The sequence below is a fragment of the Colobus angolensis genome, unplaced genomic scaffold, assembly GCF_000951035.1.
Source record: "Colobus angolensis palliatus isolate OR3802 unplaced genomic scaffold, Cang.pa_1.0 Scaffold38, whole genome shotgun sequence".
Classification (NCBI taxonomy): Eukaryota; Metazoa; Chordata; class Mammalia; order Primates; family Cercopithecidae; genus Colobus; species Colobus angolensis.
The window spans coordinates 4841137-4858277 of record NW_012117154.1 but is presented as its reverse complement, the minus strand read 5'-3'; the positions used below and the strand labels follow the sequence as shown (position 1 = coordinate 4858277).

Below are 17141 nucleotides of genomic sequence, written 5' to 3'. Positions count from 1 at the left end.
AAACATTTTTTACGCTAAAACATGTCATAAGCAAAGTTGTTTTTGTTTTTGTTTTTTTTTTTTTTTGAGACGGAGTCTCGCTCTGTCGCCCAGGCTGGAGTGCAGTGGCCGGATCTCAGCTCACTGCAAGCTCCGCCTCCCGGGTTTACACCATTCTCCTGCCTCAGCCTCCTGAGTAGCTGGCACTACAGGCGCCACCACCTCGCCCGGCTAGTTTTTTGTATTTTTTAGTAGAGACGGGGTTTCACCGTGTTAGCCAGGATGGTCTCGATCTCCTGACCTCATGATCCGCCTGTCTCGGCCTCCCAAAGTGCTGGGATTACAGGCGTGAGCCATCGTGCCCGGCCAGCAAAGTTTTAAAAATTACAATTGAGACAGAAAGTATAGGTTCTTTTTCCTCCAAGCATATCGTTAATTACTCCATTAGATAAAGAGTTCCTACAAATTAATACAAAAAAAGAATCCAACAGAAAACAATGGGCAAAGATATGAGTGGGTAGTTCATAGAAAAGGACAAACAATGACCTTAGTCATTGAAAAGAAACTCAATCTCACTCATAGAAAGTGACACAAATTAAAACTACACTGAGATCGGCCGGGCGCGGTGGCTCAAGCCTGTAATCCCAGCACTTTGGGAGGCTGAGACGGGCGGATCACGAGGTCAGGAGATCGAGACCATCCTGGCTAACACAGTGAAACCCCGTCTCTACTAAAAAATACAAAAAACTAGCCGGGTGAGGTGGCGGGCGCCTGTAGTCCCAGCTACTCGGGAGGCTGAGGCAGGAGAATGGCGTGAACCCGGGAGGTGGAGCTTGCAGTGAGCTGAGATCCGGCCACTGCATTCCAGCCTGGGCGACAGAGCGAGACTCTATCTCAGAAAAAAAAAAAAAAACTACACTGAGATCATTTTTCATCTGTCAGATGACCAAAATTTCCAAGTTTGGTAACACCAGGTTGGTGGGCTGACTGGAGAAACAGGTCATCATCTACATTACAAGAGAAGGTATGGCCAGGTATCAACGAGTGTAAGCTCTACGGAAGGTAACAAAGTGATATTCATTAAAATTATAAATATTTATATCCTTTAACTCTGCAATTCTAATTTAACCTAGATGTATACTTCCATATATGCAAATAATATGTATACATGGTGTTCACTGCAGTATTATTTGTAACAACAAAGGACTTAACCTAAATGCCTATCAATAATGAACTGGTTAAATAAATTAGGCATACCCATATAATAGACTATGAGGTATGATTACCTCTGAGGGAGAGGGACTATGCACTATATTGTACCTTCTGAATATTACCTAGCCTTTTAAATTAAATAAAAACTAAAACGAAGATAAAGGAAATCCAAGCCACAACAAAACTGTTACAAAACACTATAGAAAAGTTAACTGGCCTATTTGTTTATTTGTTTATTTAGAGTCAGCCTGTCTCCCAGGCTGGAGCGCAGTGGCGTGATCATGGCTCATCTGCAGTCTTGACCTCCTGGGCTCAAGTGATCTTCCTGCCTCAGCTTCTTGTGTAGCTGGAACCATAGGTACGCTCCACCATGCGTGGTAACCTTTTGATTTTTTGTATACAGGGTCTTACTTTGTTGTCGATGTGGTTTGGCTCCGTGTCCCCATCCAAATCTCATGCTGAATTGGGATCCCAGGTGTTGGAGGTGGGGCCTGGTGGGAGGTGACTGGATCATGGGGGCGGTTTCTAATGGTTTAACACCACCCCCCAGTATTGTCTCACGATAGAGTTCTCTCAAGATATGGTTGTGCACCATCCCCTTCTCTCTCTCTCTCTCTCTCTCTCCAACCCCTGCTCTGGCCATGTGAAGACTGTGCCTGCTTCCCTTTCTTCTTCTGCCACAATTGTAAGTTTCCTGAGGCTTCCCAAGAAGCAGAAGTCTGCACAGCCTGCAGAACCATGAGCTGGTTAAACCTCTTTTCTTAATCAATTATCCAGTCCCAGGTATGTCTTTATAGCAGCGTGGGAATGAACTAACACAGTTGCCCAGGCTGGTCTTGAACTTCTGGACTCAAGCGAGCCTCCTGCCTCGGCCCTCTAAAGTTCTGGGATTACAGGTATAAGCCACTGTGCCCAGCTATGGTATATTTGGAAAAGTATGAGAGGTAATTTCTAGAAATGAAAAATATAGTCATTGAAATGAAAAACTGAAAAGAAAAAAAAGACCCCCAAAACCAAAGACAATTAAACAATCCAAAACTAATAAAAATAATAAAAAGTATTAAAAAATCTCACTGAATAGGTTAAATAGTAGATTGAACATAGCCGAACAGAGAATTAGGCCAATATAAAATGTATCTGAAGAAATTACACAGAATGCAGCAAAGATAGAAAGGAAAACATAAATGAAGGGTCAAGCGACCTGAAATAAATAATGAGAAATCTCATTACTTGATATGAGAGATCCAGAAGAAGAGACTAGAAAGCATGTGCATGAAGCAATAGTGGAAGAGGTAACAGCTGAGAATTCTCTAAGATTGATGACAAAAGACATGAGTTGTCAGATTCAGAGAACGTAAAGGGTATAGCATGATGGGAAAATATGCTATACCTAGACACATCATGGTGAAACTTCAGAACACTATTCAGAACACTAGAAATTTAAAACAAAAGCAGTCTTACCAGTAACTAAGGAGAAGCAACAGATTACCCTTAAAGGTACAACAATTAAGACCAACTAGGGTCTTTTCTTCAGCAATCATCATGGCCAGAGGACAATGAAACTGAATCTTCAAAACACTAAGGGAACACGGGCAATCTACAATTCCATGTATAGCTAAACTGTGATGCAGAATTGAGGCAAAATAAAATTTACTTTTTATAGTTTTTAATAAAAGACATCCAAAAGCACATTCTTCAGCAGAAAGAAAATTGCTGTGTGGTGTTCACTGAATGGCAAGTCAACAATTGCTTACCTGTTTTCCTTTGGTTGACTTTTGGGATGTTTCTATTTTGATAAAAGTGATGGTTTTATGTATTTATGTAACTACTAAAGTTTGTATTTCTTTAGTTATTTTATGTGTAAAGTTGTTGTGAACTGTCTAGTTACGTCTCAGTACACTTACACATTCATTTCTCCTTTGCGTACACCTAAGAGTGACAACTGTTGGATTATAGAGTAGGCATATGCTTAAAGTTGAATGTTGATTCTATAATAGAGTAGAGTAGGCATATGTTTAATGTGGAAATGGTCAAAAAGTTTTTCTATTCATACTGAATACTTTTCAGAAACTGGGAATCCCTAAATTTAGGATTGAGAAGGAAATTCCACAAACCTATCCTATGCATAATGCTCCATAGTACGAAATTAGAAATATTTCCTTTAAGAAAAAAGACAAAAATGTCCATTATCACCATTTGAATTCAATATTGTCTCAGAGGGCATCACAAAAATTATAAATAAAAGATATGAAGATTACAAGTGATTTAAAATATATTATTTGCATATTATATGGCTGTTTTAATAGAAAATCCTAATTACTCTAAAAACCATTTCTAAAAAGGAGAACTTAGGAATGTGGCTGGATATAAGATTAATACATAAAAATTGCATACCCATATTCCCAACAACCCACAAGAAAATGCAATGTAAAATAATCTCATTTGTGGTAAGAACTAAGAGGCACATAAGAATAAGTCTATGTGTGAATCTTTCTGGACAAAATTACAAAACACTGCAGTAGGACACAAAAGAAGACCTAAACAAATGAAAAGATAGGGTACATTCATAGGGGAAACTTGATATGGTAAAGATTTGGTTTCTTCTCAAGTTAATTCTATAAGTTCAATGCAGTTCTAATAGAAATCCCAACAGCGTTTTTCAGGGGTCTTGACAAGCTGAATAAAAGGGCAAAAGTAGCCAAGAGAACTCCAAAGAAGAATAAGAAGGGTCAAGTCCCTGCCAGATATTGTCCTATAACTAAAAATAATAATAATAATAAAACTATATAGCTTAGCCCAGGGATAGACAACTTGACCAGTGGAATGGAACAGAATGCTCAGAAGTAGGCTCAGGCATAAATGGGGACTTGGTACATGACAAAGATGCTATTAAAATTCATTAGATACCTTGCAAAAAACATTTAACTGAAGTCTAATTAAGACTCTAGACTTAAGTTCAAGGAAATATGAAGTAAAATCAATGTAGTATATCATTAGGAAACAGATAAAACTGAATATGATACATTCTATAAGAGAACTGGCCTTCCGAAACAAAATAAAAAGCAAAACAGTTAATGAAAACATTTTGGGGATACCTGGGGAAATCTGCATGTGGCCGACACAGTCATGATATTTTTTAGGTGTGATTATGGTATTGTGGTTATATAGGAAGATGTCTTTATTTTTAAGATGCATAATGAAATATTTAGGGATGAAAGTCATATCTGCAACTTATTTGCAAATGGTTCAGCAAAAGCTACATACTTACCTGTACACACATACTGATATATGGCAAAATGTTAAAAATTACTAAATCTAGATGGTTGGTATGCAGAACAGCATGGTATTGTTTTTAGTCTTTTCTGTATATAAATTTTTTTCATAAAAAATTAGAAAAATCAGAGGGGAAAACATTATATATTCAATAAGGATGCTGAGAAAATGGAATGTCCTTATAAAAATTAATTTCCTAATTCACATTTTGGAAGAAAATAAGAAACAAGCATACAATATCTTTAGACGAAAAAAATCCCTATTTTGTTGGATTAAGGAAGTATTTCTTAAATAAGGCACATGGCATAATTCATGAGAGAAATACTGGTAAATTTGATTTCACTAAATAAAAGATACATATAAATAAAAGGCACCAAAACAAAGTAAAAAGAAAAGTCAGAGAGACTAGTTAGTATAACTCAGAAAAATTAATATCTCAGAAATATAAGGAACTCACGTCTATCAGTAAAAAATACGGGCAGAAAAATGTGCGCACTCTATTAGAAAAATTCACCCTCAAAGAAGCTCAAATATCCCAAAAACATATCCAAAGTTGTGTGATCTTGAAAGTAATCAACTAAAATGTGACACTACTGCACATACATGGATTAGCAAAACACAGAGACAGAACAAATACAGTAATGCTTTTAAGGAATGGAAATTCTCATACAATGCTGATGTTCCAGCTACTTTAAAGACAAATTTGACCGTAGCCAATAACGCTGAAGAGTTACATATTAAATCATTTAGAAATTCCATATCTGGATGATCTCATTCACCTACACAAAGATGTTCACTGCAGTACTGTTTATAATTGCCAATACATAAATAATCCATACGTCAATTAACATAAAAATGGGTAATCTGCGTACATTCATAAACTGAGATACTACGCAGTCAAAACAAATAACCTAGAAGTCATATCAATATGGAAAATCTATAAAATGTAATGTCAAACAATAAAGTCAAGTTGACAAAGAATACACACTACCACAGCATTCCTATAAATTAAAAAAAAAAAACAAACCAAACAAACAAATCAACCAACCTAGGCTTTGTGAAGTATATGGTAGGACGTTTCCAAGATGACTGCGAATGACCCCTGCCTCCTTGCATTTACCTGCGTCGTCCCCTCCCACATCATATCAGGGTCATTCTGTGTGACCAACAGAGTGGGGGAGAAGTGAGAACATGCTGCTTCCAAGATCAGGTGATGAAAACCTGGGGTTTCTGTCCTGGGTGCTCTGTCATGCTCTCTTGGATCACTTGCTCAGGGTTGACCAGAGGACATCAGGCAGTCCTGGGGTGAGGTACAAATGGTGAGGGAAGCGTGGCTCCTGCCACCACGACAGCGAGCTTGGAACCAGCTCCTTCAATGGACTTCAGACAGCTGTAGCCTCATGAGCAATGGTGGGCCAGAGACACCTAGCTAAGCCCCTCATCAATTCCTGGCCCTCAGAAACTCCATGAGATGGCCAGGCATGGTGGCTAACGCCTGTAATCCCAGTACTTTGAGACGGCAAGGTGGGAGGATCACTTGAGCCCAAGGGTTCAAGACCTGCCTGGGGAATATGTCGAAACCCCATCTCTACAGAAAATACCAAAAATGTTCTGGGCATGGTGACACATGCCAGTCGTCCCAGGTACTTGGGAGGCTGAGGTGGGAGGATCGCTTGAGCCTGGGAGAAGGTTGCACTGAGCCAAGATCATGCCACTGCACTCCAGCCTGGTAACAGAGTGAGACCCTGTCTTTTAAAAACAAAACATAAAACAAAGCCAGGCTGGGTGTGGTGGCACATGCTTGTAAACCTAGCACTTTGGGAGGCCATGGCGGGGCGGTCGATCACTTGAGCCTGGGAGCTGGAGACCAGCCTGGTCAACATGGCAAAACCCTCTCTACAGAAAACACAAAAAATTATCTGGGGCAGTGGTGCACACCTGTAGTCCCAGCTACTCAGGAGGTTGAGGTCAGAGGATCACTTGAACCAGGGAGGTTGAGGCTAAAGTGAGCCCTGATCATGCCATTGCACTATACTCTAGGCTGAGTGACAGAGCAAGACCCTGTCTCAAAAAAAAAAAAAAAAAGAAAGAAAGAAAAGAAAAGAAAGAAACTGCAGAATGTGATAGAGAGTTGTGACATTGGGGCTAAGTTGTTACATAGCAACAGCTAATTAATACAAGGTGTTCATGCCCATCTAGTAAAATTATAAATATATAGTAATTCAGATAAGAATATACACTAATCTCATAGTTACTCATAGGATAATGAGTAATGCTGGGGAAGGGGGTGGGGTGAGACTTTAGCTACACTTGGTTTTTTATGTCTAAGACAAATTTTAAAGAAAATGTGACAAAATATTAAATCTAGATATTCCATAAATGCACATATAGTATATGATTATCTGTAACTTAAGGTTTTTTTGTTACTGAGACATTTCATAATGAAAAATAAACACTTAAAAAAAAAAGAAAGGCAGTATAGCTATTCCATTTATTAGGGTTCTATCGAGCACTGTCTGGGGCCTTTAATTGCAGCCCTGAGGAAAGTAATTACTTTAATGGCTAAACAATCCACATGGAAGAGGAGACATATATAAGCGTATTTTCCCACGGCTGGTAAAATCTAACATTTAAGTACCAAAACGTCAAATACATTTTTTAAAAAGGAAGAAAAAGTGTATATAAGAGCATCTAGCCAATAACTCACAGTGAAATTCAGGGAAAAAAAGTTGCCCTGCCTAGAGACTCCTAATATCACACCCTTTCCAACTGTAATTCACTTAGTAAACAAATGGTTATTAGACTCTGCAGTATTAAGTGGACACTCTAACAGCTGTTGCCATAGTAGCCTTTACTTTAATGATATTTAACGAGAGAACAGAAATTGTGGGCAAAATTGCTTAAGTTCTTAGATTCCCTTGGTTAAAAAGAAGTAGAATAGTCACAGTTAGGAAATTCAGTGATATTTCAGTCCCGCTTGCTGCCACAGAGAAAGGTCTCACTCAATGATAACTCAACAGGCTGAAAGAGTTACTGCACATGCAAAAGGTAAACATTTACTCACAGCAAAGATAAAAAACATGACAATGGGAAGGGTTCCAAGTCTGCTCACAAATGCAAAGTGAGATACGTCGGCGTGGATATTTATGAAGACATGTTACGATGTGTCATATACATACACTGGTTGGGATGATTTTATTTATACAGCATATGAATTGGCCTAATAGTCCATGTGCAATCTTTCCTTTTAATATTTCTATTCTCTCAATTGTTACTTTACTTTTCTGAAATGCCACTCTGCTAAAGCCAGTTAATGCAGCATCCTTTATCTGCTTTATTTACCAGGAGTCCTGTTTTAAGACCATGTTTTAGGTATTAAAAAATAGTAACTGAAATCTCTCCTGACCAGAATAATTCAGCTGTGATCACTTGGCATTTGGCCTGTGCACCTCATCCTGGCAGCTCTACACCTGGATTGAGATCAGAGTGAAGGTCTGAGTTGAAGCCCCCAGGATGGCCCAACACTCTCACCTGTCCTCCAACAGTAGCTCATATCCATCAAATTCCTACAAAACTCCCTTTCCTTCAACCACATGGTAATCTTGTATTTCTGTATTGATTCCCAAGTTTTCTTCTATTCTACCTCCTTGTCATCCATTCTTGTTTGACCTCACACTTAATTTTTCTCTCCTTTCACATATCACCAGCACAACTTTGGAATGCCATTCTGCTCCTGACTTCAAATCCAATGTACCAATATTTTTTTTTTTTTCAGTCCCTTGACATCTTATTTTGAAAGGCTGCAATTCTCCTGGCCACTTTTCTGATTCAGGCTCTTCCTCCACTTGTCTCCAGCAACTCAATCTCATGCCCACTTCTGTGATTTGCCTCTGCCTCGCAGGCTTGGACTGTCAGTCAGAAATACCTAATCCTCCCATTAAGCTGTGTGCAGTGTGAGCACTCCATTTCAAGCAAACTGTGAAATCTGAAGACATTTTCAAGCTTATGGGGTTTATCCATCCTCTTGACTTTCTCATGCTCTCCTGGTTTCTCTGAAGACCTGCCAACCCTCCAGCTAGACTGCAGAGGCATGCTGCGGGCCGCCCTCACACATCTTTCAAAGGAATCCCACAACAAACAGGGGATCCTTGGTCTCATTATGTTAGGATTTCAAGAAATTGCAGTGATAGGTGTTCATTTCCTATTTCAAAATGAGGACAGCTTTAAGGACAAATTAATGTACACAGCTTATATGTGAAATTTCTTCCTTACTCATTTTGCTTTAACTGTCGAAAAATTGCAATTCAACTCCAAAGCTCCATGGCGTATTTTTACTCCTAGTGACTATCAGGACTCACACTCAGTAAGCATTTCCCATGTGCCAAGCACTGAAGTTTCACATGGATGATGTCATTTAATTCTCTCAGCAATCCCATGATCCATTTTATTGAGGAGACTTTGATCACTGGTGATAGGAATGAGTGAAGCAACTCAATGGTAATTGATTTGCCATCAAGAACTGCTTCCAAGTCAGGACATTTACATAAAGGATCTTGTTGGGGATCCCTGTTCACTGCTAGAATCGCTCACCTGCACAGGGGCTCGCTGCGAAGCCCACCCTCTTCCGGGCTCTGTCGAAGATGACGTAGAAGCCCTCCATCACCGTGGCACCGATCACCAGCGCATTTGTGGAAGGGGAAATGCCGAATCGGTAACATTCATAATTCAGGCCGGCCCCCATCATGGGCTGAATGTAAAGCTGTTTGTCGGAGAGGAGAGAGCAAACAAACAAGAAAAAGCACAAATCAGGCAACATCACAAAGCTGCTGAGGTCACATTCATGCTCAGGACCCTCCCAGGTGCTGGGGGAAGTCACGGGGAAAGAAAGATGATCTCATCCCTGCCATCCAGGAGGAGAGAAGATCAAAAGCATGGTGATCAATATTATTGATCAGTGACAGAGCAGGTGACCCGTATGCATCCCCTGGAGTTCCACACAGGTGCACATGCCCAGAAGACGTCTGTCTATCTGTCTGCTGACGAAAAGAGTCAAACTCTGTAAAATATTTTGAAGGGATTTATTCTGAGCCAAGTGTGAACGACCATGGCCCCCCATGAGACAGCCTCAGCAGGTCCTGAAAACATGTGCCCAAGGTGGTTGGTTTTATACAATTTTGAGACACATGAGACATCAAACACTTTTAAGATGTACATTGGTTTGGTTCAGAAAGGCAGGACAAGTCAAAGTGGGGCTTCCGGGTTAGAGGTAAATTTAAAAATTTCCTGGTTGATAATTGGTTGAGTTTATCTAATCTAGGATCAATAGAAAGGGAATGTTTGGACTAAGAGAAAGGATTGTGAAGACCAAACTTTTATTGTGCAGAGGAAGCTTTTAGCTAATAGGCTGTGAAGAGAAGTTGTGAAATGTGTCTTACAGAATTTAAAAGGGTGCCTTCATATACACCATGAAATACTATGCAGCCATTAAAAAGGATGAGTTCATGTCCTTTGCAGGGACATGGATGAAGCTGAAAACCATCGTTCTCAGCAAACTAACACAGGAACAGAAAACCAAACACCACATGTTCTCACTCACAAGTGGGAGTTGGAACAATGAGAACACATGGACATATGGAGGGGAACATCACACACTGGGGCCTGTCAGGGGGTGAGGGACTAGGGGAGGGATAACATTAGGAGAAATACCTAATGTAGGTGACGGGTTGATGGGTGCAACAAACCACCATGCCACATGTATACCTGTGTAACAAACGTGCACATTCTGCATATGCACCCCAGAACTTAAAGTATTTATGTATTAAAAAAAATAAAGGTTGCCTGACTCTCAGTTGATTATCTTCTGGATCTGGAAAGAATAAAAAAAGGGAAAAGGGGAGTCTCTGTAGAACGTAGATTTTTCTCACAAGAGACAACTCTGCGGGGCAATTTCAAAATATGAAAAGGAAATCTATTTGGGGTTAAAATATTTGGATTTCTTTCCTTATTCGTTATGTGATGTCATGCCAGAGCCAGGCTAGAAAGCAGGCCATATTATACAAGGTTAAATAAAACCCCTTGCTGGGCGCGGTGGCTCACGCCTGTAATCCCAGCACTTTGGGAGGCCGAGGTGGGTGGATCACGAGGTCAGGAGATGGAGACCATCCTGGCTAACACGGTGAAACCCCGTCTCTACTAAAAATACAAAAAATTAGCCGGGCGTGGTGGTGCGCGCCTGTAGTCCCAGCTACTCAGAGGCTGAGGCAGGAGAATGGCGTGAACCCGGGAGGCGGAGCTGGCAGTGAGCCGAGATCGCGCCACTGCACTCCAGCCTGGGCGACAGAGCGAGACTCTGTCTCAAAAATAAATAAATAAATAAATAAATAATAAAACCCCTCTGGTGAGACTTTATGGTTTGTAGGGCGAACTCCCCAGGCCCCTTAGGTAGGAATTTGGGCAAGAGAATTAAAAAAAAAAGTCAGAGTTTAGTCCTCATGTCCATCTGGCCATCTGGCTATCTGCCCAGAGGTTATCCGCTGAGGACTTGCTCAAATGCTGCCCTCTGCACCAGCACTACGGTGGTGAAGGACACGCTGTCCTGGCTCCCTCGAGGCTTCCAATCTGGGGGGACCAGGCACTAACCATAGGGTGGGAAGTACCTCCACAGACTCCTCTACGGGTACTGCTGACCGCTAATCACTTCCTTTGTGTGGAAACTTTCTTCACTTATACTCTAAGAGGGCCACATTCTTCTTCTCCCTAACTCCCTGGCCGCTCCTTCTCAGGCACCTGTATTGGATTTCCCTCACCTTCCTCCCCTGCAAGCATCAGAGCACTCTCAGGTTCTGGCCTCCTCTCAATCTTCCCTTCTTGGGTGACCCATCTGGCCCTACCCTATGGCCCTAGGTCACCCCGTGATCTAGCCTGAGACTCCCAACTCCTCCTCTCCAGCCCAGACCTGGGCCACCATTGCCACACGCTTGTGTCTGCCTGCCTGTCCACCTCTCAATCGGCATCTCCTGTGTAACCTGTAAAAACCTGAACACTGGCTGTTCCCCCCAAATCAGACCTCTCCCACAGTTCTCTGTCTCAGTAAATTCAAGATTCATCCAGCTACTCAGGCCCTAAAGTGCTAGGCCAGTCCTTTTCTCTCTTACCCTGCCTGGAGACTGTAACTAGACTCCCGTGAGCCTTCCTGTGAAACCGAAGCGGAATCTAATCACTCCCTCACCCGACTCAGGCCAAGTCCTCACTGTCCTCGTCCTTCGGGATCCACTGCAATCTCTCCTAGCTGGCCCAGAGCCCATCATGCACCCCTCGGGCAGAGAGAGTTTTAAAAGTAGGTAGCCTGATGGAGGCAGGACGATTTCCTCAGTGAAGAGGAAGGAGTAATCAACACCAGAGAGAAGACAGCATCTGTGGGTCACGAGTTCTGCCGTTCAGGAGGGCCAGTTCCCACAGGTGCTGTGCAGTGTTAAATGTAGTCGAGTTGGCCACTGATATCCCTGGAGCCAAGGGTATGCTGGGAAATGGGTCAAACCTTAACACAATCAGTGAGCAAATCAGTATCCTATCAGCAGTCACAATTTCTTGGCTTTTGAATAGCAAATAATTCAAATGCAGGCAATTAGAGAGTATAGCAGCTGAGTATGACAAAATGCCACTTGTTTGGAGAAAAGCAAGAGTGCAAAATGAGTAAGCAAACGAACCTTCCTGTGAGTAATGATTAGCCTTAAAGGGCAGAGGCAGGAAGAAAGACTGGGAGGAAAAAGGCAGACACACTAATACACAAGAGTCCTGGGCCTTCTGGCTGTAGGGGGTTTGAGGGACTGCGAGGCGTGATTTTGGAGGGAGCAGAAGAGACTGAGAAGAGACCAGCAGGGAGGGGCTGCCATGTGACCACTCTGAAGAGCAGGTCAAGTAGGGACAAAGCAGAAGCTATGAAGAAACCTCAGAGCTCCTCTGTGGGCTGGCGGCGGCTGTTTTTTAACAGGCCACATAGGATTCAGCCCATGGGCTGTTGGAAAATAGTGTTGAGTATGGACAAAGTTTAAAGTAATTGCTTTAGACTTGACTCTTTTCTGCAGGGGCAATCGTTTGCTCACTTATTAGGGCTCGTGTTTGAGAGGTCCCAGGTAGGACCCCATCCTAAACCTCTGAGGACAAGAATGCTGTCGGTTTCCCTTGGTGTTAGAAAGGCTGCTGGGCAGAGCCTTTCTGCTGGGAAACATGGAGCGTGTGGGGTCTCACCAGGTGATCTTTCCCAGCTTCCTATGGGAGGCCCTCCCAGAAAGGGAATGGAAAGCAAGTGGAATGTGATGCTGAGTAAGAAATCAGGAAAACAGCAGGCAGAGTGGATTTTTAAAAATCAAAAATGGGAACATGTGGAAGTCAACCAAAAAATATCTACCATTATAAGTGAAAGCAATAATGAATTCTGAGGCAGAGATGTGCAAATGAGATGAAATGCTCCCAAACCTCTCTCATTCTGCTCCTGAGCTTGCCCAGTGCTGGGTCCTAAAAGCTACTGAAGAAGTCAAGCAACCCTTCCCAGCTGTGACCCGCCTGGACTGAGAGGTTTCCCCCAAATGCCTGCCTTCTCCTCCTGCTTCTTATGAGTACTTGGTGCCTGATATTTATTTAGCAGCACACACCTGGGTCCCCAAGCTGGGTTTTAACATTATTACACACCACACTGATGAAAGAATGTCCACATTGTGCCACTGTACTAGCCAAAATGTAATCATCAAGATAACATGATATTTTTTTTTTTTTTTTTTTGAGATGGAGTCTCATGCTGTCATCCAGGTTGGAGTGCAGTGGCACGATCTCAGCTCACTGCAACCTCTGCCTCCCAGGTTCAAGCGATTCTCCTGCCTCAGCCTCCCAGGTAGCTGAGTCTACATCACCAAGCCCAACTAATTTTTTGTATTTTTAGTAGAGACAGGGTTTCACCATGTTGCCCAGGCTGGTCTTGAACTCCTGACCTTGTGATTCACCCTCCTTGGCCTCCCAAAGTGCTGGGATTACAGGCGTGAGCCACGGCACCCGGCCAAGAGCACATGATATTAAAGATGCTGAAAACATAGCATTGTAGCATCACTTAGTGCAGTGCCATTCACCCAAAGATACTGCAATCTTCTGAAAATGTCTTTGGTAGGTATTATTGTTTCTCCTTTATAGTTAGAGACACAGGCAGGGCTAAATCCTTTGCTCAAAGTTACGGCGTGAGGGAAGGTCAGTGCTGAGCGTGTAACTCCAGCCTCTCCTGAGAGCGTGGTGTCTCCTGTTGGCCTGAATTTCTCCTGAAGCTTTCAATCCTTTCCCCAAGATCTCTCCTTTTCTGGAAAGCACATCCCTACAATGTAAAGATGAAAATGGGAAAAGGCAGTAGTATCATTTACTTTTTTTCTCCTGAAATTACGCCTCCTTCCTTGTCCCTGCAGTCCAATTCCCTTTATCTCAAAGTCATCAAATTGCAACAAAGACACATTGATGTGTCCATTCCACAAACAGTTCTGATGCACTTTCCCTCCACCGCCTGGTGGAGTTGGGGAAGGAAGGACGATCTTTTACACCCCACAGCTCTCATCTTCAAGGAATTTATAATTAATTGAAAACGAAATAGAAGTTAAGAAAAGAGAAGTCAAATGAAAAAGGCAACGGCATAAAACGTACCCTAAAGATAAGATTCCACGCCAGATGAGCAGACCAGAAAATATGCGTGCTGAGTGGGAGGTGCAACCTCACAAATGGGTTATTCTGCGCGGCATAGTTTCAACAAAAGCTGGGTTGTTTGAGTTGAGTCTTAAAGGATGGGAAGAATCTGGATATACGGGTGGAGTAGGGAAGGGAGGGCATTTCAGGCAGGGGGTTGGTGGAACAGAGCTTAGGAGAGAGGCCTCGGGGTACAGTGAAAACACTGGGGAACTAGGAGGGGTCTGGTGGGAGGCCATGGACAGCGATGCCAGGAGCGAGCCCTGAGCATTTAAATTGTGGGGATGCACTGGTTACTCATAGCAGGGGAGGCTCTGGTGAAAATGGTGGTCTAGGAAGATTAATCTGACGACAGTTTCAAAAAGAAGAGAGGGTCGGGGCTTGGGAGCACAGCAGTACTGTGCAGGTTACAGAGGTGCTGGTGAGAGCCACATGCGTGAGGGCTCAGTAACGGAGGGGAGGAGGAAGAGGTGAGAAATGGAACTGAGGAAGACAGACGTGGTCCATTTCATTAGACGTGCAGGGTAAACAGGGAGTCAGCGGGTACTGGGAGTGTAGGAAAAAAATGATGTCTTCATCTTGGACATTCCAGTTTTTTTTTTTTTTTGAGATGGAGTCTCACTCTGTTGCCCAGGCTGGAGTGCAGTGGCCGGATCTCAGCTCACTGCAAGCTCCGCCTCCCGGCTTTATGCCATTCTCCTGTCTCAGCTTCCCGAGTAGCTGGGACTACAGGCGCCTGCCACCTCGCCCTGCTAGTTTTATGTACTTTTTAGTAGAGATGGGGTTTCACCGTGTTAGCCAGAATGGTCTCGATCTCCTGACCTCGTGATCCGCCCGTCTCGGCCTCCCAAAGTGCTGGGATTACAGGCTTGAGCCACCGCGCCCGGCCCTTTTTTTTTTTAATCATTATTATTTTGTCATCACCGTCACTCTTCCAGAAAGCATGATCAAAAGAAAGAGCATAAAAGATTTAGAGCTCACATGTTTTTTAAACTAATGGTTTGGGTATCAAATTACCATGATATTTGGATTCTCTTGGCTACACTGGAAACAGTTCTATAACAATTTTATTTTTAAATGTAAAGTTTTTGTTTGTTGTTGTTTTTAAGATGGAGTCTCACTGTGTCACCAGGCTGGAGTGCAGTGGTGTGATCTTACCTTCCAGGTTCAAGCGATTCTCCTGCCTCAGCCTCCCAAGTAGCTGGGATTACAGGCATGCGCCATCATGCCCGGCTAATTTTTGTATTTTTAGTAGAGACAGAGTTTTGTCATATTGGCCAGGCTGGTCTCAAACTCCTGACCTCAGGTGATTTGCCTGCCTCGGCCTCCCAAAGTACTGGGATTACAGGCGTGAGCCACCATACCCAGCCTAGTTTTATTCTTTATACGTTAACAGGAAAAATATATAAGGGTGATGTGGTAGGTGTGACGAAAATGTCTCCAGGTCTTCCCTTTTCCTTGTAGCCACACCCTTGGCAATGTGGCTCCGTGGCTCCTCCCAGTGCGAGGAGCGTCTCTTCCCCCATCCTCGGAATCTGGGCTGGCCTTGGGCTTGTTTGGGTAGCACCATGGAAGAGACGATGGTCAGTCTTGGCTGATACTTCAGGAGCCCCTGTGTGGTTCTTTTCTGTCTCCCAGGTCCCTGTTACCACATGTGACTCAGGCGCTAGATGGAGAGAAACGCATGACTCCGTTCCTCCATCCACCTCACCACCAGATACGTGAGTGAGACCATCCTACACCAGCCTGGGCAGAGGCCAGTCGGGGCCCAGCCAACCACCAGCTGAGCAGAGACACGTGAGTGAGCCCGGCCAAGGGACACCGCCCTGCCTGGACTCAGGGGCAGTAATGTGTGGCTGTCTTTTGCAGCACCATTGTGGTGACAGAGATCTAATACAGGTGTGACATCTAATACACGTGTCATGCATGGAGTGCTTTCACTTTTGCATAATAAAAAGAGCGAAGCACAAATCCAAGTTTGTACCTGAGGCAGGATTGTGATACGGAATGACCTGCTGGAGTTCTCGTCTCTCAGGTAGATGGAGATTTTAGGGAAGTAAGACCAAGGTGTTTCCGAATTCGTCCAGCACGCCAGCTGGGACCCAGTCCAGAAGCCATCAGAGAATTCTGGAATCTAGACAAAACAAGATCACATGAGAAACCATGACTAGTCTGGCACGTCAACAGGAAACAGCTCCAGGCTCTCCTAGCCACCTCGCCAGATGCCCACAGGGATAAACAATGTTTAATTTGGACAGAACAGCAGGGACATTAGTCTCCTGGAAGAGTGACGGTGATGACAAAATAATAATGATTAAAATTGTCAAGACACACGAAGTACCTACTAGTACTAGTATTAGGCACCCTTATAAGCCCTTTGCAGCAATCATTACTTCAATTCTCAACCAGTGTGATAGCATTATCCTCGCAACTTTACAGATGAGGCAACCAAAGCACTAGAGGTGAAGTAACTTGCCCAAGGTCACATAGCAGAGGACAGAGGCCCTTTAGAAGACAGAAATCCTAATTGTGGCCCCCCCAAGGCCTTTCTGCTTATCACTTGCCCTCTGAATTCCATAAGCCCAGCAAGTTGCCTCCTGGTGCAGAGCCTAGTGTGGGCTCTCTGCTCTTCTGGGACATTTTTCTCCTCCTCCAGATCTCAGGTCAGATACCGCTTCATCCAGGAAGCCCTCCCTGGCTTCCTCTTGTAACACTAGACCACCACCATGCCCCTCTCCTTCCTGGCCTTTCTCCTTGTGGCAGTTAACAATTTACACTGATTGGCATGATACACTTCGGTCTCCTGCACTAGAATCCAAGTCTTCTCAGGACAGAGATCTGTGGCCCGCCCCTGCTGCAGCCCTAACACCTTGCACACAGAAGAGACCTGGGAAATATTTGTGGAAAAAAATAAATGGCACCCAGGGACAAAAAGGTGGCCGGCAACACAGGACATCCACCTG

The 17141-nt window shown here is 43.3% G+C and overlaps 1 protein-coding gene across 1 annotated transcript in view; it reads right to left on the bottom strand.

The window, feature by feature from the left end:
• BACE2 (beta-site APP-cleaving enzyme 2) overlaps window positions 1–17141 on the bottom strand; it is a 115336-nt gene that overhangs the window by 10099 nt on the left and 88096 nt on the right. The window contains exons 7-8 of the mRNA XM_011954056.1: window positions 16163–16312; window positions 9055–9223 (exon numbers count right to left, since the gene is read on the bottom strand). Of these exons, the coding sequence (XP_011809446.1) occupies window positions 9055–9223; window positions 16163–16312 (319 nt within the window). The remainder of the gene's footprint in view (window positions 1–9054; window positions 9224–16162; window positions 16313–17141) is intronic.